General features: G+C 59.0%; 2 protein-coding genes across 3 annotated transcripts in view; both read right to left on the bottom strand.

The window, feature by feature from the left end:
* The window catches only part of LOC144936281 (uncharacterized), a 39288-nt gene that overhangs the window by 3523 nt on the left and 9023 nt on the right, over positions 1-26742 (bottom strand). Inside the window, exons 2-6 of the mRNA XM_078863352.1 lie at positions 7372-7391; positions 6930-6997; positions 5753-5901; positions 5133-5307; positions 4244-4661 (exon numbers count right to left, since the gene is read on the bottom strand). Coding sequence (XP_078719478.1) covers positions 4244-4661; positions 5133-5307; positions 5753-5833 — 674 coding nt within the window. The 5' untranslated portion in view covers positions 5834-5901; positions 6930-6997; positions 7372-7391. The remainder of the gene's footprint in view (positions 1-4243; positions 4662-5132; positions 5308-5752; positions 5902-6929; positions 6998-7371; positions 7392-26742) is intronic.
* Positions 9834-26742, bottom strand: part of LOC144936280 (uncharacterized) — a 57561-nt gene continuing 40652 nt past the window's right edge. For both annotated transcript variants that reach the window (XM_078863350.1, XM_078863351.1), the window contains 12 exons: positions 22847-23029; positions 17551-17667; positions 16389-16481; positions 15774-15950; positions 15448-15498; positions 14182-14291; positions 13824-13909; positions 13199-13326; positions 12431-12717; positions 11853-11926; positions 10457-10653; positions 9834-9963 (listed from right to left, as the gene is read on the bottom strand). In XM_078863350.1, the coding sequence (XP_078719476.1) occupies positions 9958-9963; positions 10457-10653; positions 11853-11926; positions 12431-12717; positions 13199-13326; positions 13824-13909; positions 14182-14291; positions 15448-15498; positions 15774-15950; positions 16389-16481; positions 17551-17667; positions 22847-23029 (1509 nt within the window). In that variant the 3' untranslated portion in view covers positions 9834-9957. The remainder of the gene's footprint in view (positions 9964-10456; positions 10654-11852; positions 11927-12430; positions 12718-13198; positions 13327-13823; positions 13910-14181; positions 14292-15447; positions 15499-15773; positions 15951-16388; positions 16482-17550; positions 17668-22846; positions 23030-26742) is intronic.

Below are 26742 nucleotides of genomic sequence, written 5' to 3'. Positions count from 1 at the left end.
CTCTCTCCATTGTTAGAAGGCCCTTCCTTTACAAGTATGCATCTCTTGGTGACAGACTTGGGTCTCCTCCAGTTTCCACTGTGACGTCATCAGACATCAGCTCCGCACCACAAACATCAACCCAGTTTCAATATCTGATTTACTCATCATCGTGGGCATCACCACCATCATCATCCATCATCACCACCACCACCATCACCACCATCACCACCATCATCATCCATCATCACCACCACCATCACCACCACCATCACCACCATCACCACCATCATCATCCATCATCACCACCACCATCACCACCATCATCACCACCACCACCACCATCACCACCATCACCATCACCACCATCATCATCATCATCCATCATCACCACCACCATCATCACCACCATTACCACCATCATCATCACCACCACCATCACCACCATCATCATCCATCATCACCACCACCATCACCACCATCATCATCCATCATCAAATGATTGCTGGAGGGGGAAGGATTCAGCGTCCACGTCATGGCCCCTCCCCCCTCCAAGTCCAATAATCTACTGCTGGATGAAGGCCACCCTATGACGATAACCATGATCATCACCATCATGCTCATCATCAGCCGTGATCAACAAACATCATCAGCAGCAGCAGCCATGATCCGTCCACTGCTGGATGAAGCCCCCCCCCCCCCCCTCGAACGCTGCCTTCCTCTTACCCGGGCTGACTCCTGGCCGCGCGCTGTCACGGCGGTGATTGTGACGACATTTCCTTCCCAGCAGGCCGAGACAGAAATACGCAAATTTCCCCAAATTGACGGCAGCAACAGCCGTGGGCGCTATTAATGTGATTCGGCCGAAACCCGTAACGCAGCAAACAAAGACCTGCCTCCGAGTGAGTCACGCGTTCGCCAAATTACCCTCGGGCGCGCGGCGGCAGTGAACGACTGAGATTAATCGGAGCTCGCTCACAATGAAGGTGACCCCCCCCCCCACTTCCTCACCCCCCCCACCCAGCTACCGACACGTCACGAGCTGCCGCCTTCGTGTGAGGTTGCCCAACCAAGAAGCCTCCTCCTCTGTGATACAATTTTACAAATTCACCAGCAGTAAAGACACGAATGAGAGTGATGTTATTACTTCAGACAATAACCAGGAGCTATTAGAGAAGAAGGCGAGTTAGATTTCTTGGACCCGTGATGAGAAAACACCGATTGGTCGCCACTAGCAGGGGGACCCGATGCGGAGTCGTTGAGTCCACGTCAATACGGACAGAGCTCAGTGGAAGGGAGGCCGTGGTGGCCGCCGTCTACGAGAGAGGAGGTGGCACAGAGGGAGAGAGAGGGGAGTCTTGCGCAAGTGGTGCTCCTCTCCTGTCTACAGGCCGACAGAGCCAGGAGTGGAAATTCCACATTCCACGTCTCGATGGGAGGGGGTGGGGAAGGGGGCGAGTCCACCTAGAGCACAACCCCCCTGTGGACTTCCTCCACAGCACAGAACCTATTTTGTCGTTCCCGAATAGAAGGGATGGGATGGGTCAACCTCCCATGATGGACGTTACACGTGGTGGACACTGCCCATGGTGGACACTGGTATCATGTCACCTCCGGTGGTACCAACGCCGCCGGTTCGCGATCTCAGATCTCAGAACTCGCAGGGCCTACAATGACCCCAGCTCCAAGGACTCCACCCACCTCTCCCCAGCGTCGAGTCAGCACTTCTCATTAATACTTGAGGGGGCCGCAGTGGGAGCTGGAACCCGAGATCCAGATTCGGGGGGGGCGTGGGGGGCAGCTCGTGTGTCTCTTTCCGAGACGCAGAGATTCCTGCAGAGTGCGTGGGCGAGGGGGTGAGCGGTGGCGCAGTGGTTAGCGCGCTGCGCTACAAGCTCGGCGACCCAAGTTCAATTCCGGCTCGCGGCCAAAAGCAGGGAGCGGATATTTGAACCAGTCCCGGGCCTCCCGCTAGGTCGAGTAACTGGTGCGCTGCGTAAACATCACCACTAGGGAGACAAAGGCGGCTGGGCGTGTTGCTGGCCACCCTCTCATTGGTGTGCTGTGCCGCTCTTCATAGAAGCTCGCGAATAGCACTCGCCTGATCATAGCCTGTTAAGGCTATAAGGGGGAGAGGTCTCTTCGTGTGGATGTGTGAGTGGGTGCGTGAGTGGGTGCGTGAGTGTGTGTGTGAGTGTGTGTGAGTGGTGCGTGAGTGGGTGCGTAAGTGTGTGTGAGTGTGTGTGTGTGCGTGAGTGTGTGAGTGTGCGTGAGTGTGTGAGTGTGTGCGTGAGTGTGCGTGAGTGGTGCGTGAGTGGGTGTGAGTGGGTGCGTGAATGTGTGTACGTGAGTGTGTGTGAGTGTGCGTGAGTGGGTGCGTGAGTGGGTGCGTGAGTGTGCGTGAGTGGGTGCGTGAGTGGGTGCGTGAGTGTGCGTGAGTGGGTGCGTGAGTGTGTGTGTGAGTGTGTGAGTGAGTGTGTGCGTGAGTGGGTGCGTGAGTGTGTGTGAGGGTGCGTGAGTGGGTGCGTGAGTGGGGGCGTGAGTGGGTGCGTGAGTGTGTGTGTGAGTGTGTGTGAGTGTGTGATTTAGTATGGGGCCACACCACCCCGTCGAGTGGCATTTCGGTCTTCTTTGGTGCTCGTTAACAGCACTTGAGTGGAGGCTACACAAAGCTTAAACTCACTCCTTAAGGAGTTATCCAAACATCCCAATGCAGGACCCTCTTGAATACTCGTATTGAGACTCAGTTGAGGCTTTCTTGTACCCATTATCCTTAGGATTAACCGCGCCGGTTCAATTACGAGCTGCTCCTCACTCATCGTGGGTCAGTGGCTCAGTGCCCACATGAACACAAAACACATGGACAAGTAATCCGATGACTTTCGGGAAGATGGGAAGTAAAGGCGCAGCCCTGAAATGTCTCGTTTGCTGGCAGAAGGACCTCGAGCGAACTCTATATAGAGTTGGCCTTTGGTCGACTCTTGCACGTCGGTGCGATGTGCTGGGAGAGCTGGGCGTACCCGCACTTTATCCCACCGCACGCCACCTGCCGCTCGACCGACTGGGGTGCAGCCCGTTCACACCGCTGGGTGGACAGGGGGCGTTTGAGAAACCTGGCCCACTTTGTTCCGCCTGCCACGCCGGGAGATGGAACAGGACCGAGCGACCTCGGCTTGGTGAGTCCAGCGCGCCGCTGACCATCGTGGAGGGGGCTGCCCTGCGACGCAGGTCGCAGTGAATCCGGCTGGACCATCACCTGCACGCGTTTTGCATCACGTGTCTCTGTGTTTCTATCTCTGCGATCGTTTCCCCTATGTGCACAGAGGGGGGTGGGTGATCATCGGCGTGAGCCGGATGCGACGGAGATGACCTGAGACTTGTCTCCAGTCCACAAAAACCCCACGGGGCGACTCGGTGAGCGAGCGAGCGGGCCGAGTTTTGTTTGCGCCGCGCTCAGCCTCCCCCTCCCCGGCACACGCGGGCGCAACGCGGCGCTTGCGAGCGCCACTTGAGGAGGCGGCGGCGGTGGCGGCGGCAGCGGCGTTCCGCCCGAGCGCATTTGTCTCTGGGCGTCATGGGGAAACTTGCCCCAGGTGATCTCTACCCCCCTCCTCTCCTCCACCGCCTGCAACGCCTCACACGGCGGCGGCGGCGGCGTTCCGCATCGTCTCACGCCACCCTCCATTAGCCTTATTACTCACAAAGCCGCCAACGCCTCGACATCATTCAATGTTGCCTGGTCTCGCCAACCGCTAAGTAAGTCCACCTTATTACACGAACATAACCTGCCAATCACAGCCAATCATCAGCGGCAATCAACCGCGATTATTAAACTGGATCTTGTGCACAATTGTACCGGCATGGCAAGGACTCAAGGACACGGATGAGGAAGCCCGTCCACGCCAGGAGAGGTGAGTTGCTGTGCACGCCTGATGATGAAGATGATGATGATGGTGCGCCTGATCTCCAGCCAGACGTCCAGACGTCGTATGAGTTTCTGTATGAGTCTATGGGTCTATATGTGAGTCTATGGGTCTCAGTGTGAGTCTCTGGGTCTCTGTGTGAGTCTCTGGGTCTCTGTGTGAGTCTATGGGTCTCTATGCGAGTACGCAGGAAGCCACCAACAGCACAACCCAGACTCTCACTGAATCCGCCTGCACGCATCATCACCCGAGACTGGAAAAACCCGAACCGCACTCTGCACGGCTCCACCCTGCGATTTCGGGCTAAGTGGACCTAGTGCGAGGCCGCTGGGCTGACGTACCTTGCTGGGCCCAGACGCAGCCCTCGGGCAGCCGCACGCTGGTGATGAACCTCACGTGGCCCGTGTGGCCGTGCAGGCAACCCACGGGGGCCGCGGCAGGCCAGCGCTGCGGCGGCGACGGGGCCCCCGGCCCAGGGCTCCCCGCAGGGTCGTGCTGCCCCCACTCGGGGTCCGGCTGCTGGACGTCGGCCCCCCATTCGGCGCTCTGGGGGGGGCCCCCCCGCGCCGGCGCCGCCGGGGTGGCGGCGGGGCGGGGGGCTGCGGTCGTGCCGCCGGGGGGCGGGGCGGGCGAGGCGGTGGTGCGGCAGGGTGACGAGGACCCCCGCGCTGGTGCCCACCCACAGCAGCTCGGCGCCCGGGGTGAGCGAGGTGACGCGCAGGCACGCCGACTTGTGCTGCCGGATGATGGCGTCGCAGCCTGCGGGCGGGTGGGCGGGCGGGACGGCGTCGTCGTCATCTTTGTCAGAACCGTCGTCGTCGTCATCGTCGTCGGTCATGTACGCGTGTTGAGTTCCCCCGTGTAGCCTTCACACACTGCTCAGGCAAGTGCTGCTAGCGAGCACATACGAAGACTGGGAAGTCAATCGTACGAGGGGGCGGTGTGGCGAGCACCACGCCCGACCGCCTTTGTCTCCCTCGTGCTGAAGTTGGATACACACCGCACCAGGTACCCATTTAAGGCTGAGTCGACCTGTATGTATGTTACACTCTTTTCACACCGCACGTAGCCAACCGTGCTAATCAAAGGTAAGAGTCATAATCGTCCCGTACTAACCGATAAACTGACGCGTCGTCAATTTCCTAACGCGTCCCCCTTCCCCCCACCGTCTCTTCGTGGGGGTCCCCAAGGGCTCCCCTCCGAAGGGCCCCCACCCACCCCCGCACTCACCGGCCAGCATCCTGGAGACGGCCGCGGTGACGTCCACCTCGGCGAGGCACTCGTAGGTGGCGGGGTGGTAGAGTCGCACCTGGGTGCTGGCGGTGAGAGCCACCCACACCCCGGAGCCCTCACTGGCCATGCACGCCACGCCGCGGCCCCCCTCCCCGTCCACCACGAAGCTCGCCTGGGGGGGGGGAGAGAGATCGCAGCAGGGGGCACGGGGGGGGGGGGGGTCGCACCGGGGAAGCGGACGCAGGGGTCGTGTTGGTGGCACGGGGGCCATGCCAGAACGTGGGGAGGGAAGTCGTCGATCCACTGGCTGTTTGACTCAATCATCCATTTTAATAATTGGCTGATTGATTGACCGGATGATCGATTGACCGGCTGATTGGCGGAGAGACCGTTCTGTCCATTGCGTCACTGCGTGACCTCGGTGCCTCTACGAGCGGTCAGTCGGTGCAGCTTAACGACCTATCTATCCATTAACTGTTGTATGAACTGACCGACTGATTGACTGATTGACCGATCGATTCACTTCCTTATTGGTACATTAACTGAGCGGTCGGCCGGCTGACCGACCGTACGCTCAATCACTGGAGTTAGAGGAATGTCCGGCGGGGGGGGGGTACCTCGACGAGGAGGGAGTCGGGGTGCAGCACCACGATGCTGCTCTGGCAGCCGCACCACAGGCGGCCGCTCACGGCCAGCATGCGGCACACGGGGGCAGCCGCCGTGGACAGGGGCAGCACGCGCGCCTCCCCCACGGCCCAGAAGCAGCCTGGGGGGCACAGGAGGGGGGGGCACAAGGGGGGCACAGGAGGGGACGGGGGGGGGGGCGAGGTGTCAGCAACAGATACAATAGTTGCAATCACCAAAGCGCTTCGTAAACAACAATAACAACTCTGATATCGGCAATGACAACAACAATGCCAACGTTAATCACAGAAACATCCACCAACAACCGCAGCCACAACAACAAAATCAGAGCGACCACAGAAACGACCACGACAGAAACTCGAGGCAACAACCAAAATAACATCGCGATCACTACAGCACCAACCACCGTCTCCGCGCTGGGTCGCGAGAGACGCCGCTGGACTTTCTCGTTCAGGGGATCGCTCGAATGCAAATTCGTCTCCTCGGGTATGCAAATTTGAGATGGCAGTGACGTGATGTTCATAGTACGATAAACTTTACGCGGTTAAGCAATGGAATTAAGAATGAGTCACGATTATTGTTTGCCTGTCCTTTTTGTCAATCCGCTACTGGATTAATGCCTCCCCACGCCGTGTCGATCGTGGGTGTTGTTTGACCATACTTCACCACGCTGGTCAGTTGATACTTGGTGGTGGTGAGGGGTGGTAGGCAGGGCCGCTTTCAGATGTTCACTCTGAGCCACTCATTTTAGCCGTGGCCGGGAATCGAACGCAGCTCCAGCGGGCTTCGTAGTGCAGTGCGTTCCACGGTACGCCCGCAGCTCACGCTGAGACCCGGGGGGGTCTCGCTTAGCGGCCCTACCCGGGAGGATGCGCCTCGACAGGCAGGGCTGGCAGGCCGAGAGGGGGGTCTATCAGCGCTGGTTTCAATGTGGGTTGAATCTCAACGTGCCCACATTTCACTTGGGCGAGTCGCTATTGGCAACACGACCTGATGCAGCACGCATCGTTCAATATGTCGGATCATCTTTACAATAATTACCCTGCACCCCCCCCCCCCCGTTACAGACGAACACAGCCAATACGTGAAGATTAAAACTTGAGTTGGAAAGGTTTGACGAGCAGCAGCAGAGGGGATCCACCACCTTACCCTCGTCGCGGTGGTAAACCACAAGGTCCCCGTTGGCCAGAGACACAAACACCTTGTTCTCCAGGAACCTACACAGACGTCAACACAACCACACACACACACGTGCACACGCGCATACACACACGCGCGCGGCTTAGTCCATGAAGACAAACAGACCCGGTGTAGTCCTGAACAGATTGTCGGGGGCAAGTGCTGTTAGCGAGTAGCACCTATGAAGGCCGGCACGGCACACGAGGGGGTGGGTGGCCAACACCACGCCCTGCCACCTTTGTCTCCCCAGTACTGATGCTTTACACAATGCAGTAGGTACTCATTTAAGTCTTGAGGCCAGTTCAAATATCCGTGCCACCGGTGTTGGTCGTGAACGGGAATCGAACTCGAGTCGCAGGGTTCGTTGCGCAGTGTGCTGACCGTTGTGCCACCGCTCCCCCCTCCGACTCACACGATGCAGGTGACCGCGGCCGAGTGTTGCAGCTTGAGGCTCTTCTTGCGGTGGCGGATCGTGTCGGACGACTGGTAGATGTGGATGCTGCGGGCAGGGCGCACAGAGGATGGAGTCACTAATTGATTGCTCTCAGCAGCTCGCAGCCCGGTATCACGAGTGGGGCGTGGACTGAATGAGTACTTCCATGACCAAAAGTGCCCCTCTCCGCTGCGGGAGATGCAGCTTTGCGGCTATGGCCTCCACCTTTGACCTCTTAACATTGACCTTTGACCTCTTAACATTGACCTCTTAAAATGTACCTATTAACAATGACATCTTTACTCTTTGGTTCTTTCGGTAAATGACATCTTAACAACGACCTATTCACATTGACCTCTTAATATTGAACGAAGGTCACGGAAGTAAACCCCACGCTCGACTCAAATCGCTAACACGCGATCTGGTGGTGGTGGTGGTGATGCTGCTGCGACTGCGTTAGCAGTGGTGGTGCACAGCAACCAACAACAACAATCGAACTCGTTCGTCAATAGCGCTTCTCCACACCACGTAGGCCATCGGGGCAGGATATTCACGGACCCGGGTGGCAGTGCCCCCCATGACCTGGCCACTCTTGACAAATCTGTTCCCAACTTAAAACATTTAAGTAAAACAGGTAAAACAGGTATAATCCTTAGTCATGCTTTACTTGACTTAGGTCAAAAGTCACCGGTCGCACATATGGCATCATCAGCACTGTATGCGTACTCTGGTGGCCTCGTCGCTTTCATCTTGCAGTATCACTCGCGTCTCATAACGATCCACTTAAACGAAACTTTAAAGTATTTTTATGGCGAACAAAGCCACGATCTATTGTATCGGGGCTCCCAGGACCCAGCCCAGGAGGTGATTGACAAGATAAGCGCTGTGTGTTTTGGGGCCTTGTAAATTGCCCTATAAAGAGCTGCTACTGGGAGCCATCGGTTCAGAATATTCCTTCGTCGATGAACGTGATGATTCTTAACAAAAGTTATTGCCAGTTAGTTTGTTCGTGTATTTGATGATGGCAATATGAATTGTGAAGCAGTTGTCTTTGTCTGTGCGGGAAAGCTCCACCGAGTCTCAGGACATCCCGGGCTTCCCTGCCAATTCCTCGGTGTTTTTTGCGCCCCTTGCCCTGCTGCCACCTGCTGGCCACTGCGAAGCCCAAGTCACACACTGGATGATCTCGACGTGATCCACCAACCCAATCTCAACAAGCTCCAGATTACAGGGATGCTGCCACCGCCGCCACCACCAGCTGATGATATTGACAATAATATGGATGGTCGCGATGGTTGATCGTCACAATAATGATGATCATAATGACGTGGATAGCGGTCCTTTGATAATGATATGAAGGTAATATTAATAGTTGTGATTGTGATGATAATTATGACAATGATGATGGTGAAGAAATTATGGTATACTGGAAATTGCACTGATAATGGGTATAATGGTGATGTCAATAATGATTAAAACAAATACCATGCTGAATGTATTATTGTAATGATGATGACAAAGATAATTCTGGTGGCAATAATTAAGATAACAACGATGAAGATAATGACGACAATGCTGATGACACCGATGATGGGCGAACTCCGCGCCACGCACCAGCCGTCCTCCGTGCCCAGCCACACAGAGCCCTGGAACGGTTCGGGCTTCGGGCACGATGCCTCGTCAGGGCCGGGCCGCGTGAAGCCCCCCAGCGGGGGGCTCCTGGCGCTGCCCGGCGGGTCGACCGTGAAGGGGTTGGGGGGCGGCGTGGGGGGGAAGGGGTTTCCTGCCCCCCCCTCCTCCTCCTCCTCTTCCTCCTCCTCGTCGTCGTCCGAGCTGCTGCTCTCCTCGGGGGTCACGTGCCCCCCCCCACTCAGCTCCTCTACTGCACGTGTGGCATGTGTGGCGGGAGACATATACGGACATACACATAGATATAAGGACAAAGATCCCCCATATAACCTCAACAGATTGCTGGCCGAGACGGCACACGACGGAGTGGTGTGGCCAGCACCTCTCCCTGTTGCTGAGGTCTACACACCACAGCAGGGACTCATTTGATACCGAGTCACCCTAGGGGAGGCCCAGGACTGACTCGCACGCACGCACAGGCACACAGCCGCACCCCTCAGTGCCGCGAGCGACGGCTCGATGTGCGGACCCCAGGACCCGGCTTCGTCCTCCTCCAGCTCCTCCAGCTCCTCCTCTTCTTCATCCTCGTCTTCCTCCTCCTCCTCCTCTTCTCCCGAGTCCTCGCTCTCGAAGGGGTTGCAGGCGACGCCGCCGCTGGCGCCGCCGCAGCCGGCGTGTCGTCGGTGGCGCGCCCTGCCGGCGCCCGGCGCGCTCGTGTGGCGCTCGCGCCGCACCGCAATGGGCAACGGCTCGGCCGGTGCCGCGTCGCCGATGCAGATGTGGAGAGCGGAGCTGCTCTCCTCGTCGCGGCGCTCGTCGCCGTGCTCGTCGCGGTGCCGGTGGCGGTGAGAGACGAGGTCCTCCTCGGAGGCGATTGTCGGCAGATGGCGCAGCGGGGAGTCGGGGAGTGGCGCTCCCTCCCGTGACCCCCCACTATCAACGCTGCTTGGGGGGGGCGGGGGGCGAGGTAGAGAGAGAGGAGCAAGGAGGAAGCACAAGGGAGTGAGCGTACATCGTCATGGGTCAAATTAGAAGAATAATTATCGTGCTCCCAGTTGCCATGTAACAAGAGCACCATTCACATCTTCACCACAACTATTATCATCATCATCCTGACTATCAAAACCACCGTCATCAATCTCATCAAATGCAATCATCATCAAATACCCCATCATCACCACTGCCACCATCATCAGTTCTCCATACTTGTGTATGGTGGAGAGGTGCCACGGGCGGGATGGGGGGGGGGGGTAAATGGGTGACGAGCGACTGTGGAGGTCTCTGCGTGGGGTGGCAGGGGACGGTGAAGGGGGTTGCGGAGGAAGGGGTGGATGTGGGAAAGGTGAGAGGGGAGGGAAGGAGAGAGGAGGAGGGATGGATGTGGGGGGGGGGGGTCCTGGTACACGAGTGGGTGGAGGGTGTTAGGGGGGGGTACCCGGTGGGGGGCTGCTGCAGTGCGGGCACGGGCGCGATGCAGAGGATGCGTGCGGAGCACACGGCGATGCAGGCCTCGACGATGGGCTCCGGGGTGAGGCTCAGCAGGCACACCTGGCCCACGTAGCCGTCGCTGTTGCACACCCACACCTCGCAGCCGCCCAGCGGCACACACACGCTCGGGGAGGCGCACGAGAACTGTGCACGCCGGGCAGCACGCCACACACCACGCACCACGCACCACACCACGCACCACACCACGCACCACACCACACCACGCACCACGCACCACACACCACACCACGCACCACACACCACACCACACCACGCACCACGCACCACACACCACACCACGCACCACACCACGCACCACGCACCACACACCACACCACACCACGCACCACGCACCACACACCACACACCACACACCACACCCACGCACCACACCCCACGCACCACACCACACCACGCACCACACACCACACACCACGCACCACACACCACACACCACACCCCACGCACCACACCCCACGCACCACACCCCACGCACCACACCCCACGCACCACACACCACACACCACGCACCACGCACCACACACCACACACCACGCACCACGCACCACACACCACGCACCACACACCACACACCACGCACCACGCACCACACACCACACACCACACCCCACGCACCACACCCCACGCACCACACCCCACGCACCACACCCCACGCACCACGCACCACACACCACACACCACGCACCACACCCCACGCACCACACACCACGCACCACACCCCACGCACCACGCACCACACCCACGCACCACACCCCACGCACCACACCCCACGCACCACACACCACACACCACACCCACGCACCACACACCACACACCACACCCCACGCACCACACACCACACACCACACCCACGCACCACACCCCACACACCACACCCACGCACCACACCCCACGCACCACACCCCACGCACCACACACCACACACCACACACCACGCACCACACCCCACGCACCACGCACCACGCACCACGCACCACACACCACGATGCATTACAAACCGCTGAGCATGCGCGTCACGGCACGCACCGGTACACCGCTCCCCCCTAACCACGCCACACCACGCCACACCCCACGGGGCCTGGAGGGGCAACTCCCCACCCCAACTTTAATCCCGTGAGACCTCGCCCCCTCCCTACACTGCTCGTGGGACACCGAATCCCGTTGAAAGGGGACCCCAAGCGACCACTCCTGCAATTGTGCGGTTCCTGTTCCCGTCACGCACAAACCCGCGGAGAATCACTGCACGGGGGTGGGGTCAGAGGGGGGTGGGCGGAGGGGGGGGGGTTGGAGGGGGTGGGATGGGGGGGAGGGGGGCCCGCACCTGCATGCCGCTGCGTGTCTTCATGATGGAGATGGCCTTCAGGAACTCGGGTTCTCTCCGGGGCTGAGTCTCCGCTGGCACGAACACACGCACACACACACACGAACATCATCGTGAATACGATCATCACAGTACCATCACCATAAAACTATTACCACCATCATCAATATACCATCACGATGATATCATGATCATCAAACTACCATCACTGCCATCATGAATATTGTCAACATTCCATCATTTTCTAAATTTTAGCAATATTCCACCACCATCATTAAAATGGCACCAGTAAATATAACCATCAAGATAAATCCATCGCCATCGCTACACCACCATCATCCATCAACACAACACGCTCGTCAATCACACTGCATGAGTGACCTCAAAAGATGAAAATATAGACTAGGCAACGTTTCGGGCAATGGCCCTTCGTCATGGCATATAACTCACACCGTCAACACGGCACCGTCAAATCATTCCGGCAGGAATACAAAATTTGTGGCCGGACAAACAGCAGTGAAGGGATAATGATTCAAGATCGCGCAGTGACGCGACGGCGAACGCAACGGAGGCCCCACCGATGCGGGAGCAGGCCCCCTCCAGCGTCTGCTGGAACGCGGCACGGCCCTCGGGGCTCCCAAACTCGAACACCAGCGAGCGGCGGGGGGCCGCCCCCCCCGACGCCCCGGCCCCCCCCCGCCCCCCCCGCCCCTCCCGCTGCCGACTGGGGGGCTCCAGGGGCCAAGAGGAGCAGCTCCAGCCGGGCCGGGGGGGGCGCGGGGGGCCCCGCGGTGGCGGCGGCGTGCCGCTCGGAGAGGTCGCGCTGCACGGACAGCAGCAGGTCCCGCAGGGCGTCGTCCAGGGCCTGCGGGGTGGGGGCACGGGCGGGAGGGGGGCACGGGCGGGAGGGGGGCACGGGCGGGGTGGGGGCACGGGCGGGGTGGGGGCACGGGCGGGAGGGGTGCACGGGTGGGAGGGGGGCACGGGCGGGAGGGGGGCACGGGCGGGAGGGGGGCACGGGTGGGAGGGGGGCACGGGCGGGAGGGGGGCACGGGCGGGAGGGGGGGCACGGGTGGGAGGGGGGCACGGGCGGGAGGGGGGCACGGGTGGGAGGGGGGCACGGGTGGGAGGGGGGCACGGGCGGGAGGGGGGGCACGGGCGGGAGGGGGGCACGGGCGGGAGGGGGGCACGGGTGGGAGGGGGGCACGGGTGGGAGGGGGGCACGGGCGGGAGGGGGGCACGGGTGGGATGGGGGGCATTAAGGAAAATATGAGCTCACTGGCAAGGCACGGTGAGCTCACCTGGTGAGGCACGGTGAGCGAGTCGACGAGGCACGGTGAGCTCACCTGGTGAGGCACGGTGAGCGAGTCGACGAGGCCGCGGATGTCTGCGAGCCGCGCCGTGTCCTCCTCCAGCCCCGTGACGCTCCTCTGCAGCGCCTCCCTCGCCGCCGGCACCAGCAGCTCGCACGAGCCTGGGGTCATCGCGGGGTTACCACGGGGTCACGGTCAAGGGGTTACGGTCGTGAGTCAGGAGACGGTTTGTGGAGCCGTGGTGGTGCTGTTGATGGTGGTATTGCTGATGGTAGTTATGATAGTAGTGGTGATTGCGATGGTGGTGGTAGTGGTAGTGATGGTAGTGGTGATGGGTACAGCTGTCCTAGTGGTGGTTGATGAGATTATGACTCATGGTGTGGCAAGAGGTGGATGAGACATAGTGGTGGTGGGTGGTGGATTGAACTTGACGGTGGTGGTGATGGTTATGATGGTGGTGACTGTGATGAACAGTGTAGCTGCCCTGGTGGTGGTGGTGTTGTGGTACAGTGTGGCGAGAGGCAGGATGTGGTGGTAGAGTCAGGGGTGGTGGAATGTGGATGAGAAAAAGTGGTGATGGTGGAAGACTTGTCCGTGGTGGTGGTGGTGGTGGTGACCATGGTTGGTGGTGGTGACGGTGGCGGTGATTCCATCTCACCTTTCACCACCTCCAGTTCGTGGAGTGGAGAGCGCCACAGCAGCTTGTACTTACTGCTCAGGTCAATGTAGCTGCCAGCAGTTGTCCTGCACACACACAGGCAAAGATCTCCCATGTAGCCTCCACAGTCTATTGGGGCAAGCGCTGATCGTGAACACCCTAAGAAGGTCGACATCGCGCAAAGGGCTGGGTGTGGCCGGATACACGCCCGGCCGCCTTTGTCTCCCCAGCGCCTGAAGTCAACACTGCACCACGTACTCGATTAAGGCGACACGGGAGAGGTCGGAGGAGCAATTCTGTATTGCGCGAGGTGGTGCACTGCTCACTGTGAGCGCTCTCTCCCCGTGCAGGCACTCACAGGCTGAAGGAGCTGCGACGCAGCGAGCCCGACTTGCGCTTGAGTGTCGTGCAGAGCAGGAGGTCGGAGAAGAGAAAGAGGCATCGCTCCTTCTTGCTCCCCACGGCCTTCTGCTCCTCACAGAGACACATAGAACGAGCCCCGTGTGGCCTTCCACACAGTGGCGGCTCCTGCAAAATCTCTCAGGGGGGGCCAATGTCTGGATGATTGATAAGGATAAGGTCCACCCATGCAATGGATAAATTACCAGCTTAAGCATGTAAAGGCAACTTCACTTCTTTAATATTAATGAAAAATAAAGTGACTCTTACAATACATCTTGTTTGTTTCTATACTCACTATTAATGCAATCCACTCAAGTTTCTTTTATTAAAGATTCCACTAGGTGGCGACAAATTATATTGTTGGATGAAACGTGCTTACGTATGATGACGTTAGCACGTATGATGACGTAAGCACGTTAGTGCATGCCCTCCCGGAAGCCATAGAGAATGCATTGCAGCGCCCCCGTTCGAAAAAAAACATCTTTGAATGTAAGTCTATGGGAACACACGGGGCGATTCTCAGCCGGAGTGAAATCGCCCAACAAGAGGCGGTACTCCACAGAACGTGACATGACGCTGATTGGACTATATCCAGAGGCACAGTGACGGCTAGCGTGACTCTGTGGTTGAATGACATTGGTGGTGCGTCGCCCAATCGCCCTAATGAAGAAACCGCCCCTGCTTTCACAGCCTGTTGGGACGAGTGCTGTTAGCGAGTGCCTATGATGCCCGTCACGACGCACAAGTGAGTAGTGTGGTCAGTGTCTCCCAAGTGCTGATGTTTACCCATCGCACCGGGTACTTATTTGAGGCCGAGTCGACCTATGGGAGCCCAGGACTGATTCCGATAATCACCACTGGTGTTGGTCGTGAGCGGGAATCGAACTCGGTGGCCAGGTTCGTAGCGCAGCGCGCTAACCGCTACAACTACCGCTCCCCATGGTTGTTCGTCCAGAATTTGAACCCGGGACCTCTCGCACACAGGCACACACAGACAATCGCACAGACATACAGACGGACAGCCATGCTGGGCCATTTGTAGTGGAGTATGTCATGACCATGCGATAAGCTTGCGAGCCCCGATTGGCCATTACGATCCTGTTATGCGCAAATAGTCGCTCAGACATGGACAACGCGGCTGGCGGAGAGATGGACTGGTTCGGGGCTGCGCTGCCCAGCGCGGGGACGATCGGTGCAAATTCGCTCATCAGCGGAATCTCACCACCTCCACCACGAGCTCCTGGCGGATGAACCTCCTCCCCGGAACAGCCAACTGCAACACAGCGACAAGACAAAGGCAATGATCACCCGTACAGCCTTAACAGACTGGAGGAGCAAGTGCTGCTAGCGAGCAACTGTGAAGCAAGGAACGGCACACGAGGGGGTGGGTGTCCAGAACCACGCCCGGCCGCCTTTGTCTCCCATATGTATGTTGAACTTCTTTCGCACCGTACGTAGCCAACCGTGCTAATTGGAGGTGCGAGTTGACCTAGGCGAGGCCCAGGAGCGGTTCAGAAAATTGTGGCCGGTGTGGGAGGGAAGCCCCACCTCACTGAGGCCCTCGATGGCCGCCTCGACCCTCTGCAGGGCGCACGCGTGACGCGTGGCCTCCTCGGCCTCGCGGCGGCCCTGGTTGATGCGGCTGGCCAGGGCGTGGAGGCCTCTCTGGGCCTCCACGAGGCACGGCCGGTCAGGGTGCTCCTCCGGGGTGTGCTTAAGCAGGTCCTGCCGTGGGGGGCCGACACAAGCGCACGCACACACACGCACGCACACACACGCACGCACACACACGCGTCACTCCACCACCCTCTCTCCTCCTGCTCATCATCATAACCATGGAGTGGAAGATGGCAGCAGCCTTCACGTGGCCCACTCTGTGAAGTGGGAGATCACGGCGAATCGAAGCAACGCGGCGACCGAACATCGACCATCGACCTCCTGGTCTCCAGAGCAAGAACACAAGCCAATCACCATCATCATCCTCCTTCGTGGACTGGAAACCCCAAGGTGGACTTGCAGCTCGTCAACCTGGAGCCACGATGAACCCCACACTCGTGACTCAGACAGGCCTGGTACAGAGCACCTCGAGACAATGCCAACCACGCTACGTCAATGTCCCCACCCACCCCCGCCCCTCGACCCCCCCGCCAACCCCCCCCAGACCTTGATGAGGAGCTCGTATCGTGGGATCCTCTGCACCGGTTTGATCATGAGGTCAGCCAGGGCTTGCTTCTCCCGGTTCTCCCGCATGCATTGCTGGGAAGGGGACAGGGCAAGGCATCAGCGGTGCTGCGTACGAGCAAAGGCAATACAAAGATCCCCCGTGTAGCCTTTAACAGACTGTTGGGGCAAGTGCTGTGTGCGAGTAGCACCTATGAAAGTTACGAACACAGTCTCACTCGTATCACTCTTCTATCGCTACCACCACGGTCACTGTTGCCCCTGGACTCCACTCGTCGATTCCTCCTCCGCCCGTGTTGAGGACTCGCTCTCTGTGCCGTCTCACCCACCACCACCCCTCTGTGTTCAATCACTACCACCACCAGCAATGCAGGGCACAACAACAAGCACGAAGACCATCCATACAGCATTAACACCACCGATGACGGCTGGTAGGGCAGACGAGGCGTCGGTGTGGTCAGCACCGCGCCCGGCAGCCTTTGTCTCCCCAGTGCCGATGTCCATGACGAGCCACGTGCTGGGTGCAGGCCACGGTCACGCACTGACCGTGGCCACGAGAGGGCGACGCAGCACTGCGAGCCGGGTTCACCAAACGGCGTTGGGGTCGACTGTGCTGTGGCGAAGGGCCATTGTTCGAAACGTCGTCTATTTTATTTTATACCATTAAGGCCTCGCCTTCAATCCCCTCTCCTCCCACCCGTACCTCTCTCCTGCCCCTGCCCATATTCCTCCTCCACGCTTCTCATGCTTTGTACTCCACCTTCTCCCCTGACCTCTCGTCTCCTCTCTACCCCCATTCCATCCTTCCCCCCTCCTCTCGCAGTCCCTTCTGCACCTCGCTCGCCTTGCTCCTCTCTCCCCTCCTGCCGTCTCTTCATCCCTCTAACCTCCACTCCACCTCCACTCCACCTCCCTCCCCTATCTCTCTCTCTCTACATCTCTCTTCCATCGCACCTCTCCTAACGAATCTCCTCTTCTCGCATCCTCTCTCACCCCCCTCTCTCACCCCCCAGCCCCTCTCTCACCCCCCACCCCCTCTCCCCCCCCCAGCCCCTCTCTCTCCCCCCCAGCCCCTCTCTCTCCCCCCCAGCCCCTCTCTCACCCCCCCAGCCCCTCTCTCACCCCCCCAGCCCCCGCCCCTCACCTCGAGGAAGCGACTGAACGAGGCCCTGGCCTTGTTGGCCACCTTCACGGCCTCCTGGGCGTGCGGGAAGTTGTCGATGTAGGCCGAGTAGGAGTCGGCCAGCAGCTCCTTGGAGAACTGCGGGGACGCAGAGGGGCCGAGGGACCGGAGAGCGGAGATAGGGAGAGGGAGGGACGGGGAGATGGTTTGGGAGATAAAGAGAGATCGGTATGGAGGGAGATGAAGAGGGAGATGCAGAAATGAGGAGAGAGGAAGATAAGAAGAGGGGGGGGAGTTGGAGAGAGAGATAATGAGAGAGGGGAGAGATAATACGAGTTGGTGAATAAAGCAAAGAGAGAGAGAGCGGAAGATCAGCCCATGGAGGAAGATGGATAGAGGGAGAGAGTGAGAAAAGAACAGGAATAGATGACCATTATATTTTATTACCATTGTTTATGTTACCAGGAAAGGCCCACAGCTATATAGCTGATTTTCAGAACCGACCTGGCCACAACTGATAGCTCAACGAAGTCGCTTTGCATGTGGGCATTCATAGCAGCCAGAATACTTTAAACGCGTGACGTTGATACTCGGAGCGGGGAGAACATGCAACCTCCAAATACGCAGGCGTCAGGGTCGGGGTCGTACCCAAGACCTCGTGTATCCCAGGCGAGGTAGTGAACAGGGAGAGAGGTGATGGGCGGGAGCGATGGAGAGGGGCGGGAGCGAGCGCGGGGCGACTCGAGTGTGCCGTGCCACGCGTGTCGGAGCGTCTCCCCTGAGTCGCGTGTCGGAATGCCGCTGTTTACATCGGGCGGTGTGCGTGTGTGTGAGTGTGCGTGTGTGTGAGTGTGCGTGTGTGCGTGTGTGTGCGTGTGTGTGAGTGTGCGTGTGTGCGTGCGTGTGTGTGAGTGTGCGTGTGTGTGAGTGTGCGTGTGTGTGAGTGTGCGTGTGTGCGTGTGTGCGTGTGTGTGAGTGTGCGTGTGTGCGTGTGTGAGTGTGCGTGTGTGCGTGTGTGAGTGTGTGCGTGTGTGTACGTGTGTGCGTGTGTGTGAGTGTGTGCGTATGTGTGAGTGTGCGTGTGTGCGTGCGTGTGTGTGTGCGTGTGTGAGTGTGTGCGTGTGTGTACGTGTGTGCGTGTGTGTGAGTGTGTGCGTATGTGTGAGTGTGCGTGTGTGCGTGCGTGTGTGTGTGCGTGTGTGTGTTTGTGTGTGTGTGCGTGCGTGTGTGTGAGTGTGTGCGTGTGTGTGTGTGTGAGTGTGTGTGTGTTTGTGTGTGTGCGTGTGTGTGAGTGTGTGTGTGTGAGTGTGTGTGTGTGAGTGTGTGTGTGTTTGTGTGTGTGCGTGTGTGTGTGTGTGAGTGTGTGAGTGTGCGTGTATGTGTTCGTGTGTGTGTTTGTGTGTGTGCGTGTGTGAGTGTGCGTGAGTGTGCGTGAGTGCGTGAGTGGTACGTGAGTGGGTGCGTGAGTGTGTGTGCGCGTGTGCGTGAGTGTGTGTCAGTGTGCGTGAGTGGGTGCGTGAGTGGGTGCGTGAGTGTGTGTGCGTGAGTGTGTGTGTGTGCGTGTGTGTACGTGTGTGTGTGCGTGCGTGCGTGTGTGCGTGGGGAGCGGCGGTGCAGTGGCTAGCGCACTGCGCTACAAAACCGGCAACCTTCCTATCCATCGACTCCGCCGATTTATTTGCCCATCCATCCGACCATCCGTCCCTCTCCCTGTACAGTATCCATCCGCCCATCTGTCCATCTATCCAAATGTCTACTACTCCATCCAATTGTCTACCTATCCATTTATCGACCTGTTAATTTATATATCCATCGGTCTGCGAGTGCATTGCGTTTGAATTCACTCCAGATTGTGGGAGCCCCCCTCCGTCTGGTGCCTCGTGGAACAAAAACAGAAAACTTGTCGTGCCGCGGGGCGCGGTCCTGGCAGGGCCCTCGACTCCAAGCCCGAGATCCGCGCCCTCGCAGGGAGACAAAGACGGACGGGCGAAACCCGATTTCGCACCCCTTGCAAGTCGCGCCAAGACACATACACGCGGCGCGCGGTGAGTTACGAGTTTACAAGGGGAGGGAGATGATACCACTGGGAGGGAGATACCACTAACTCCCACCCCCAGGGTCTCTCTCCCCCACCCCCAGGGTCTCTCTCCCCCACCCCCAGGGTCTCTCTCCCCCACCCCCAGGGTCTCTCTCCCCCACCCCCAGGGTCTCTCTCTCCCACCCCCAGGGTCTCTCTCTCCCACCCCCAGGGTCTCTCCCCCCCACCCCCAGGGTCTCTCTCCCCCACCCCCAGGGTCTCTCTCTCCCACCCCCAGGGTCTCTCTCTCCCACCCCCAGGGTCTCTCTCCCCCACCCCCAGGGTCTCTCTCCCCCACCCCCAGGGTCTCTCTCCCCCACCCCCAGGGTCTCTCTCCCCCACCCCCAGGGTCTCTCTCCCCCACCCCCAGGGTCTCTCTCTCCCACCCCCAGGGTCTCTCTCTCCCACCCCCAGGGTCTCTCTCCCCCACCCCCAGGGTCTCTCTCTCCCACCCCCAGGGTCTCTCTCTCCCACCCCCAGGGTCTCTCTCCCCCACCCCCAGGGTCTCTCTCTCCCACCCCCAGGGTCTCTCTCTCCCACCCCCAGGGTCTCTCTCCCCCACCCCCAGGGTCTCTCTCTCCCACCCCCAGGGTCTCTCTCCCCCACCCCCAGGGTCTCTCTCTCCCACCCCCAGGGCCTCCCTCTTCCACCACCCGTGGCCTCGTAACCCCTGACCGCGTGTACCACGCGCCTTGCGTCTGACATTTGACCCCGCCATACCCCCCCGCCTCCCTCCCGTTCATCCTCCCCGCTGATAGGGATTTAAAATTAGTGCGTGCGATAACGAGACACAGAGCAGCAGCCAATGGGTGCCCACGGTTCACACGTGGGCCCCCCTCCCCTATCCCCCACAGTCCCCCTCCCTGCCCACCCATCACAGTCCCCCTCCCTGCTCACCCAATCGCGTCGCTTATTTGACTGAACAAGGACAAAGGTTCCCCGTGTAGTCTTTACCAGACTGTTAGGGCAAGTGATGTTAACGAGCACCTATGAAGGGTGGCAAGGCACACGAGGGGGTGGGTGGCCAGTACCAGGCCCGGCCGCCTTTGTCTCCCCAGTGCTGATGTTTACACAACGCAACGAATACTCATTTAAGGCCGAGTCGACTTAGGAGGTAGCCCGGGACCGGTTCAATTACTCGCCACTAAAATTGGCCGTGAGCCGAAATCCAACTCTGGTCGCCGAGTTCGTTGTGCTGCGCTCCCTCTCTTGGACTGAACGACCCCCCCCCAACTCCCCCCCCACTGCCCCTCTCTTTGTCACGACACAAGCGGCAGAGCCTCTCAGTTGGCGAGTGCTAAGCGTGACCCATGGCGACTGCTAAGCGTGACCCATGCCGCAGGCTGCAATGACCCAGGCGGACAAAGCGAGGGGACTTGGCGTTCCGCTCGGCACGGCGGGGGGAGGGCGCGGGGGGGTTTAGACGCCAGGAATAACCCAGAGCGGGGCTCCCCCCCCCTCCACCCCCTCATGCCCTCCGCCTCCTCTCGCTCCTACGACGGACTCCGCGTCCCCTCTCCTCCACCTCATCCGCATCATCCCCTTCTCTATCCATCCTACTCCTTATCCAACTCCTCTCTCCTCCTCGCCCTCCCTCCTCCTCCTCACCCCCTGCTCAAACTCGACTGCTCCTTTTCGCCTCTTCCTCCCTCCTGCACACCTCCTCGACAGCTCCTCATCCCCGTCTCTAACGTCTCCCCCCCCTCCTCCCCCTTCCCCTCTCCTCCACCTCCTCATGCCCCCCCCTCTCTCTCTGTCACGCCGAGGGGAGTCGCCGTCCCCAGACTCGAGAGACGCAAAGGGCGGCGCGAGAGGAGAAAGGAGATGGAGGGGAAATAAACAGGTTCGGTGCGAGATGAAAGAGAGAGGGAGGAGAGAGAGGGAGGGGGAGATGACAGAGGAATGGGAGAGAGAGGTGAAAGGGATGGAGGAGGGGGGTAAAGAGGGGGAGAGAGTGAGAGCGAAGGTGGGAGGGAGGAGAGAGGAGAGGAAATGGAGAGAGGAGTGGGGTGGGGTGGGGGAGAAGTGGGAGGTAAGAGATGAGAGGGAGAGGGATGCGAGAGAGATGAAAATGGAAATATTGAGAGGTGAGAGAGAGAGAGAGGAATGGGAGGGAGAGGGGAGAGCGGTCCAAGTGTCGTTCCTTTCGACTCAGCCATTCGGGAACCCCTGAGTCACCTCCCTCCCTGTAGTGGCGTGAGGAGGAGGAGGAGTTGCAGAGCTCCACTCTTGCTTTGGCTTGACGCATTCTCGTTATTATCAGGCCATGGGCGTTCTGATCTCAATCAGCCGGTGCTGCTTTGCTGACGCATGCCGCCCGACACATTATTTCATGTCGAGCTGACCTAGGCGTGGACCACGCCAGCTACAGATGCCACGCATCGCCAAGGAGTGATGCCACACTGCCTGGGCTCCAGCAGCGTGTTCACACACAAAGACAAAGATCCCCCGTATAGCCTTAACAGACTGTCGGGGCAAGTGTTGTTGGCGAACACCTATGAAGGCCAGAACGGCACACGAGGGGGTGGGTGGCCAGCACCACGCCCGGCCGCCTTTGTCTCCCTAGTGTTGACGTTTTTTACGCACCGTACCAGGTACTCATTTGAGGTTGAGTCGACCTAGGGGAGGCCAAGGACTGGTTCAGATAATCGTCACTGATGTCAGCCGTGAGCGGGAATCGAACTCGGGTCGCCAGGTTCGTAGCGCAGCGCACTGACCGCTACACCACCGCTCCCACTGTTCACACACGCACACGCGCGCGCTCGTGCGTACAACCTCACGTACACAAAGGCACAAACAACAACAACAACAGCCGCTGTCCGCCACTCAGTAGCGGTGACGTCACCACGGCGCCCGTGCCAGGCTAGGTGTGCTTTGAGGTCGTCACGCGAAATGAGGCAGGCTCTCTGTTGGCAGGGGGTCACGGGACAGACCCAGGTGTTGTGGGTTAACTCGCAGATGCACCACGTGGGCTCCCCACTGCGCCAACACAGCACGTGCACACACGTCCAAGGGGAATGCACACGGGGGAGGGGGGGGCAATGGGGGAATTGCCCCCCCCCCTCCTCCTTGAGACCCCCAATATATTTTTAATATCGACCAAATAAAATGTGTTATGAAAGTTAAAAAAAATCTTGCCATGTCGGGACTGCCCCCCTCACCGGTAGGTTTGTTGCAGCTCTCGGGGTCTGTGGAAGGGGGTTGGGGGGTGGGTCTAGGGGGGGGGGGGGGGGCTCGCACCGACTCGACGAGGAGGTCCCCCACGGTCTGGCGCTCGTGCCACGACTCGACGCAGGCGGTGACGCGCGCCAGGAAGCACTCGTGGTGACCCAGGATCTCGGGCACCTGGTAGAACATGTCGTCCACCAGCGCAGGGTCGCACAGCCCCGCGTTCTCCGCCTGCTTCAGCGGCCGCATGTAGCCCTGCACACGCGACGGCGTTAGTCGTGGAGATGGTGCGCCGGCTTTACGTGGCATGCATGTTGTACGCATGTTGTATGCATGTTGTATGCATGTTGGACTTATTTTGCACCGTGCGTAGCCAACCGCGCTAATCGGAGGTGCGGGGGATGGGCAGCAAACTAAACATCTAAAGGGTGGTGGTGAAGATGGTGGTGGTGTTGATGGTGTTAGTGGTGCTGGTGTTGGTGAGAACAATGGTATGGGTGGTGATGTTGGTGGTGTTGACGTTGGTGGTGATGATGGTGAAGATGATAAGGATGGTAGTGGTGTTATTGGTGACGATGGCGGTGCTGTTGATGTCTACGTGATTTCCTACATCAAATGAGCATTGAGGCATTGTTATTCACATCCGGTTTACAGCCACAAGCCAGTGGTGGAAACTCCACATTATTATGGCGGGGGCGAGTTCATCCATAAGAAATATGGCAATTGACTTCCCCACAAAGCGATACCAATTGTTACCCACCCCGTGGGGATGATGGGCCAAGTCACGTGGACACGTGGCCTATTCTCAATCTGCTGCTGGATGAATAGAATCGCTGGTGCGGGTGGAGATTGGATAGAATAGGTGATTCATTTAGGAATGAATCCACTGCTGGATGAAGCCCTCCCGTGCCGGCGAGTGCTGTCCACAGGGGGGGGGGGGGGGGGGGTTGGGAAGGAGAAAGGGGCTGCCCAGGACCAGCTCCGACATCGCTCGCTCGCTCCTGATGTTGACCATGGCTGGGAATCGCAGTCAGGTCGCCAGCTTCATAGCACAGTGCCCTAACCACTGCGTCACCCCCCCCCCCACCAGAATCGTCAAAAGGCTTGGAAATTAGGAAGTGCAGAAATAACCACTCCACCCCCCACTCGCGCTCCAGGCCCGCGAATTTAATCCTCCACTCATCTCCTCCTCCACCCCTCCTCCCCTCCACCTCCCAACTGCCCCCCCCGCCAAGTCCCCCTCCCCCACCCCCCTCGCAAACCCTGCCCCCTAGGCCAGGACGCACCTGAGAGCGCGGGACACGTGACTCACGGGCGCGCGCACAATGCCCGCCCTTGTTCTCGCCGAACGGAGACTGCCCTGCCCCTGGCACTGACACTGCCCTTCCCCTGGTGCTGAGACTGCCCTTCCCCTGGTGCTGAGACTGCCCTTCTCCTGCTACATTACCAGCCACCACCACTGTCACCTCTCTCTTGAGCTCGCCGACAGTTGGGGGGGGGGGCATTTTTAGGGAGTGGGGGCGAGGGGGGTTCTGGGCGGGGGGGGGGCAGGGGGGTCTAACACAAACGAATGATTGTTCGCACTTAAAATAAACCACAACTCAAGGGCATTGTCCTTGAGGAACAATACAAGGCATCGGCTGGCTGCTAAGAAAGACAAATATGTCCCGTATAGCCTTTTACAGCATGTTGGGGCAAGTGCTGTTAGGGGGCCCCTATGAAGGCCAGAATGGCACACAATAGGGTGGGTGGTCAACACCACGCCCGACCGCCTTTGTCTCCCTAGTGGTCATGTTGTTTACACATCGCACCAGATACTCATGTGATGCTGAGTCGACCTAGGGGAGGCCTGGGACTGGTTCAGATAATCGTAACTGTTGTTTGGTCGTGAGCGGGAATCGAACTCGGGTCACCAGGTTCGCAGGGCAACGCGCAAACCACTACACCACCTCTCCCCACAACCTGCCCACACACTCACTCTGCAGAACAGGGGGAGAGCATGCAAACTCGACATTTAAAGACGCCCGAGTCGGGAGTCGAACCCAGGCTCTCCGTGCTGAGTGCTACCACTGCACTGTGCAGCCGTCCGTCCCTCGCTGGGCTCTGTGCCCCCCGAAGCCATTGGCGGGGGTCAGGGGACGTGGTCAGACTGACGATGCCTATGACCTCTCAGCGGAAGTAGAATACTTCAGCAGCATGGTCATCATCATCAGCAGCAGCATGATCATCAGCAGCAGCATCATCATCAGCAGCAGCATCAGCAGCAGCATCAGCAGCATCATCATCAGCAGCATCATCAGCAGCTTCATCAGCAGCAGCATCATCAGTCAACTATCCCAGCCAGGTGGCTCAGCGTCGGAGCGAGCGGCTCGCAATCGGAAGGGTGGGGTTGACCCAGCCCATCATCCCGCCCTCCGGGGTCGTTAAAACTAGTACCACTTGACCAGACTCGTCCCCGTCATAGGAATGCGGAATATCCACCACTGGCTCAGAGTTGTAAACGGGAGACGAACACCAATGGCTCACGAGGGCACGGCGCGAGGAGGAGGCGCGTGGAGCGTTCTGAGCGCCGTGTGAATACGGGAAGGGAAAACCACAACAACAACAACTCCTACAACTACTAAAATAACAACAACTAAACAACTACTACAACTACAAACTACTAATACAACAATTACTACAACAACAATAACTACAACAACAACAACAACAATAACTACAACAACAACAACTACTACAACAACTACTACAACAACAACATCAACTCGGTATTGGTCTCAAGACATCGGGTCTGGCGGCCTCAACGCTACCACGGCGAGAGAGCGAGAGGAGAGCGAGACGAGAGGGAGAGGCGAGAGGGAGGAGTGGAGAGAGGGAGGGGAGAGAGGGAGGGGAGAGAGACGAGAGCGAGAGACGAGAGAGACGAGAGGGAGGAGAGGGAGGAGGGGAGAGAGACGCGCGGACATTCTTTGATGCCAATTAAAATGCCGCATTAATTCGCAGGATCGCGCCCCCCCCGCCCCGCCCCCTTGGCCCAGGCGTTTTCTCTTCTTCCATAAGAGGCAACATTCCTGAGCGCGGCCGAGCCGGACACTTCCTGTTAGCGGGAATACAAAGGCGCGCGTGGAATGCCGCGGCGCGGGCGCGCGGAGCATCGCCACCTACGACGGCTCGGAACGCGGCCCCGTTGCTCCGTTCCGAGCGCCGCTCCTCTGGCCCGGAAACCCAAAACACCTCCCTCATCGGAACGCCGCCACAGGAATGCTTTGTTCGCGCACGTGGGTTCAGAACTATTTCGCGCGCGAGAGAGAGAGAGACTCTCGCTCTCTCCTGCTCTGTCTCTCATCTCCGTCTGTCCCCGCGACACTCGGTGATGTGGGAGGGGAGAGAGGGCAGGAGGTTGAAGGAAGGACGATTAGATAGAGGGATAGAGAGGGGAAGTAGGGACGGAGCGAGATGGAAGGAAGAAGAGGATGGATGGAAGGAGGGAGGGTGAAGAGGGTGTTGGGAGGTATGGAAATGAGAAAGATGGGAACTATTGTAGAGAGCGAGGGAGGGCAGGGAGGGAGAGGAGGGACAGTGTCAGGAAACATAGAGAGAGAGAGGGAGCAATTGGAGGAAGGGGAAGAGAGAGGGAGGAAGGGAAGGAAGTAGCGTGTGGGAGAGATGCCAGGGAGAGAGAGAGAAGGGGGAGGGAATGCAAGAGTTGAGGAGGGAGGAGAGAGAGAGGGAGGGAGAGCGTGAGTGGGTGAGTGAGTGAAGTGGATGAGTGAGTGAAGTGGGTGAGTGGGTGAGTGAAGTGGGTGAGTGAAGTGGGTGAGTGAAGTGGGTGAGTGAAGTGGGTGAGTGAAGGGGGTGAGTGAGTGAAGTGGGTGAGTGGGTGGGTGAGTGAAGGGGGTGAGTGAGTGAGTGAGTGAAGTGGGTGAGTGGGTGAGTGAAGTGGGTGAGTGAAGTGGGTGAGTGAAGTG

The sequence above is a fragment of the Lampetra fluviatilis genome, chromosome 15, assembly GCF_964198595.1.
Source record: "Lampetra fluviatilis chromosome 15, kcLamFluv1.1, whole genome shotgun sequence".
Classification (NCBI taxonomy): Eukaryota; Metazoa; Chordata; class Hyperoartia; order Petromyzontiformes; family Petromyzontidae; genus Lampetra; species Lampetra fluviatilis.
Note: the sequence above shows the minus strand (reverse complement) of the source record. Positions and strands in the feature narration are given on the sequence as shown.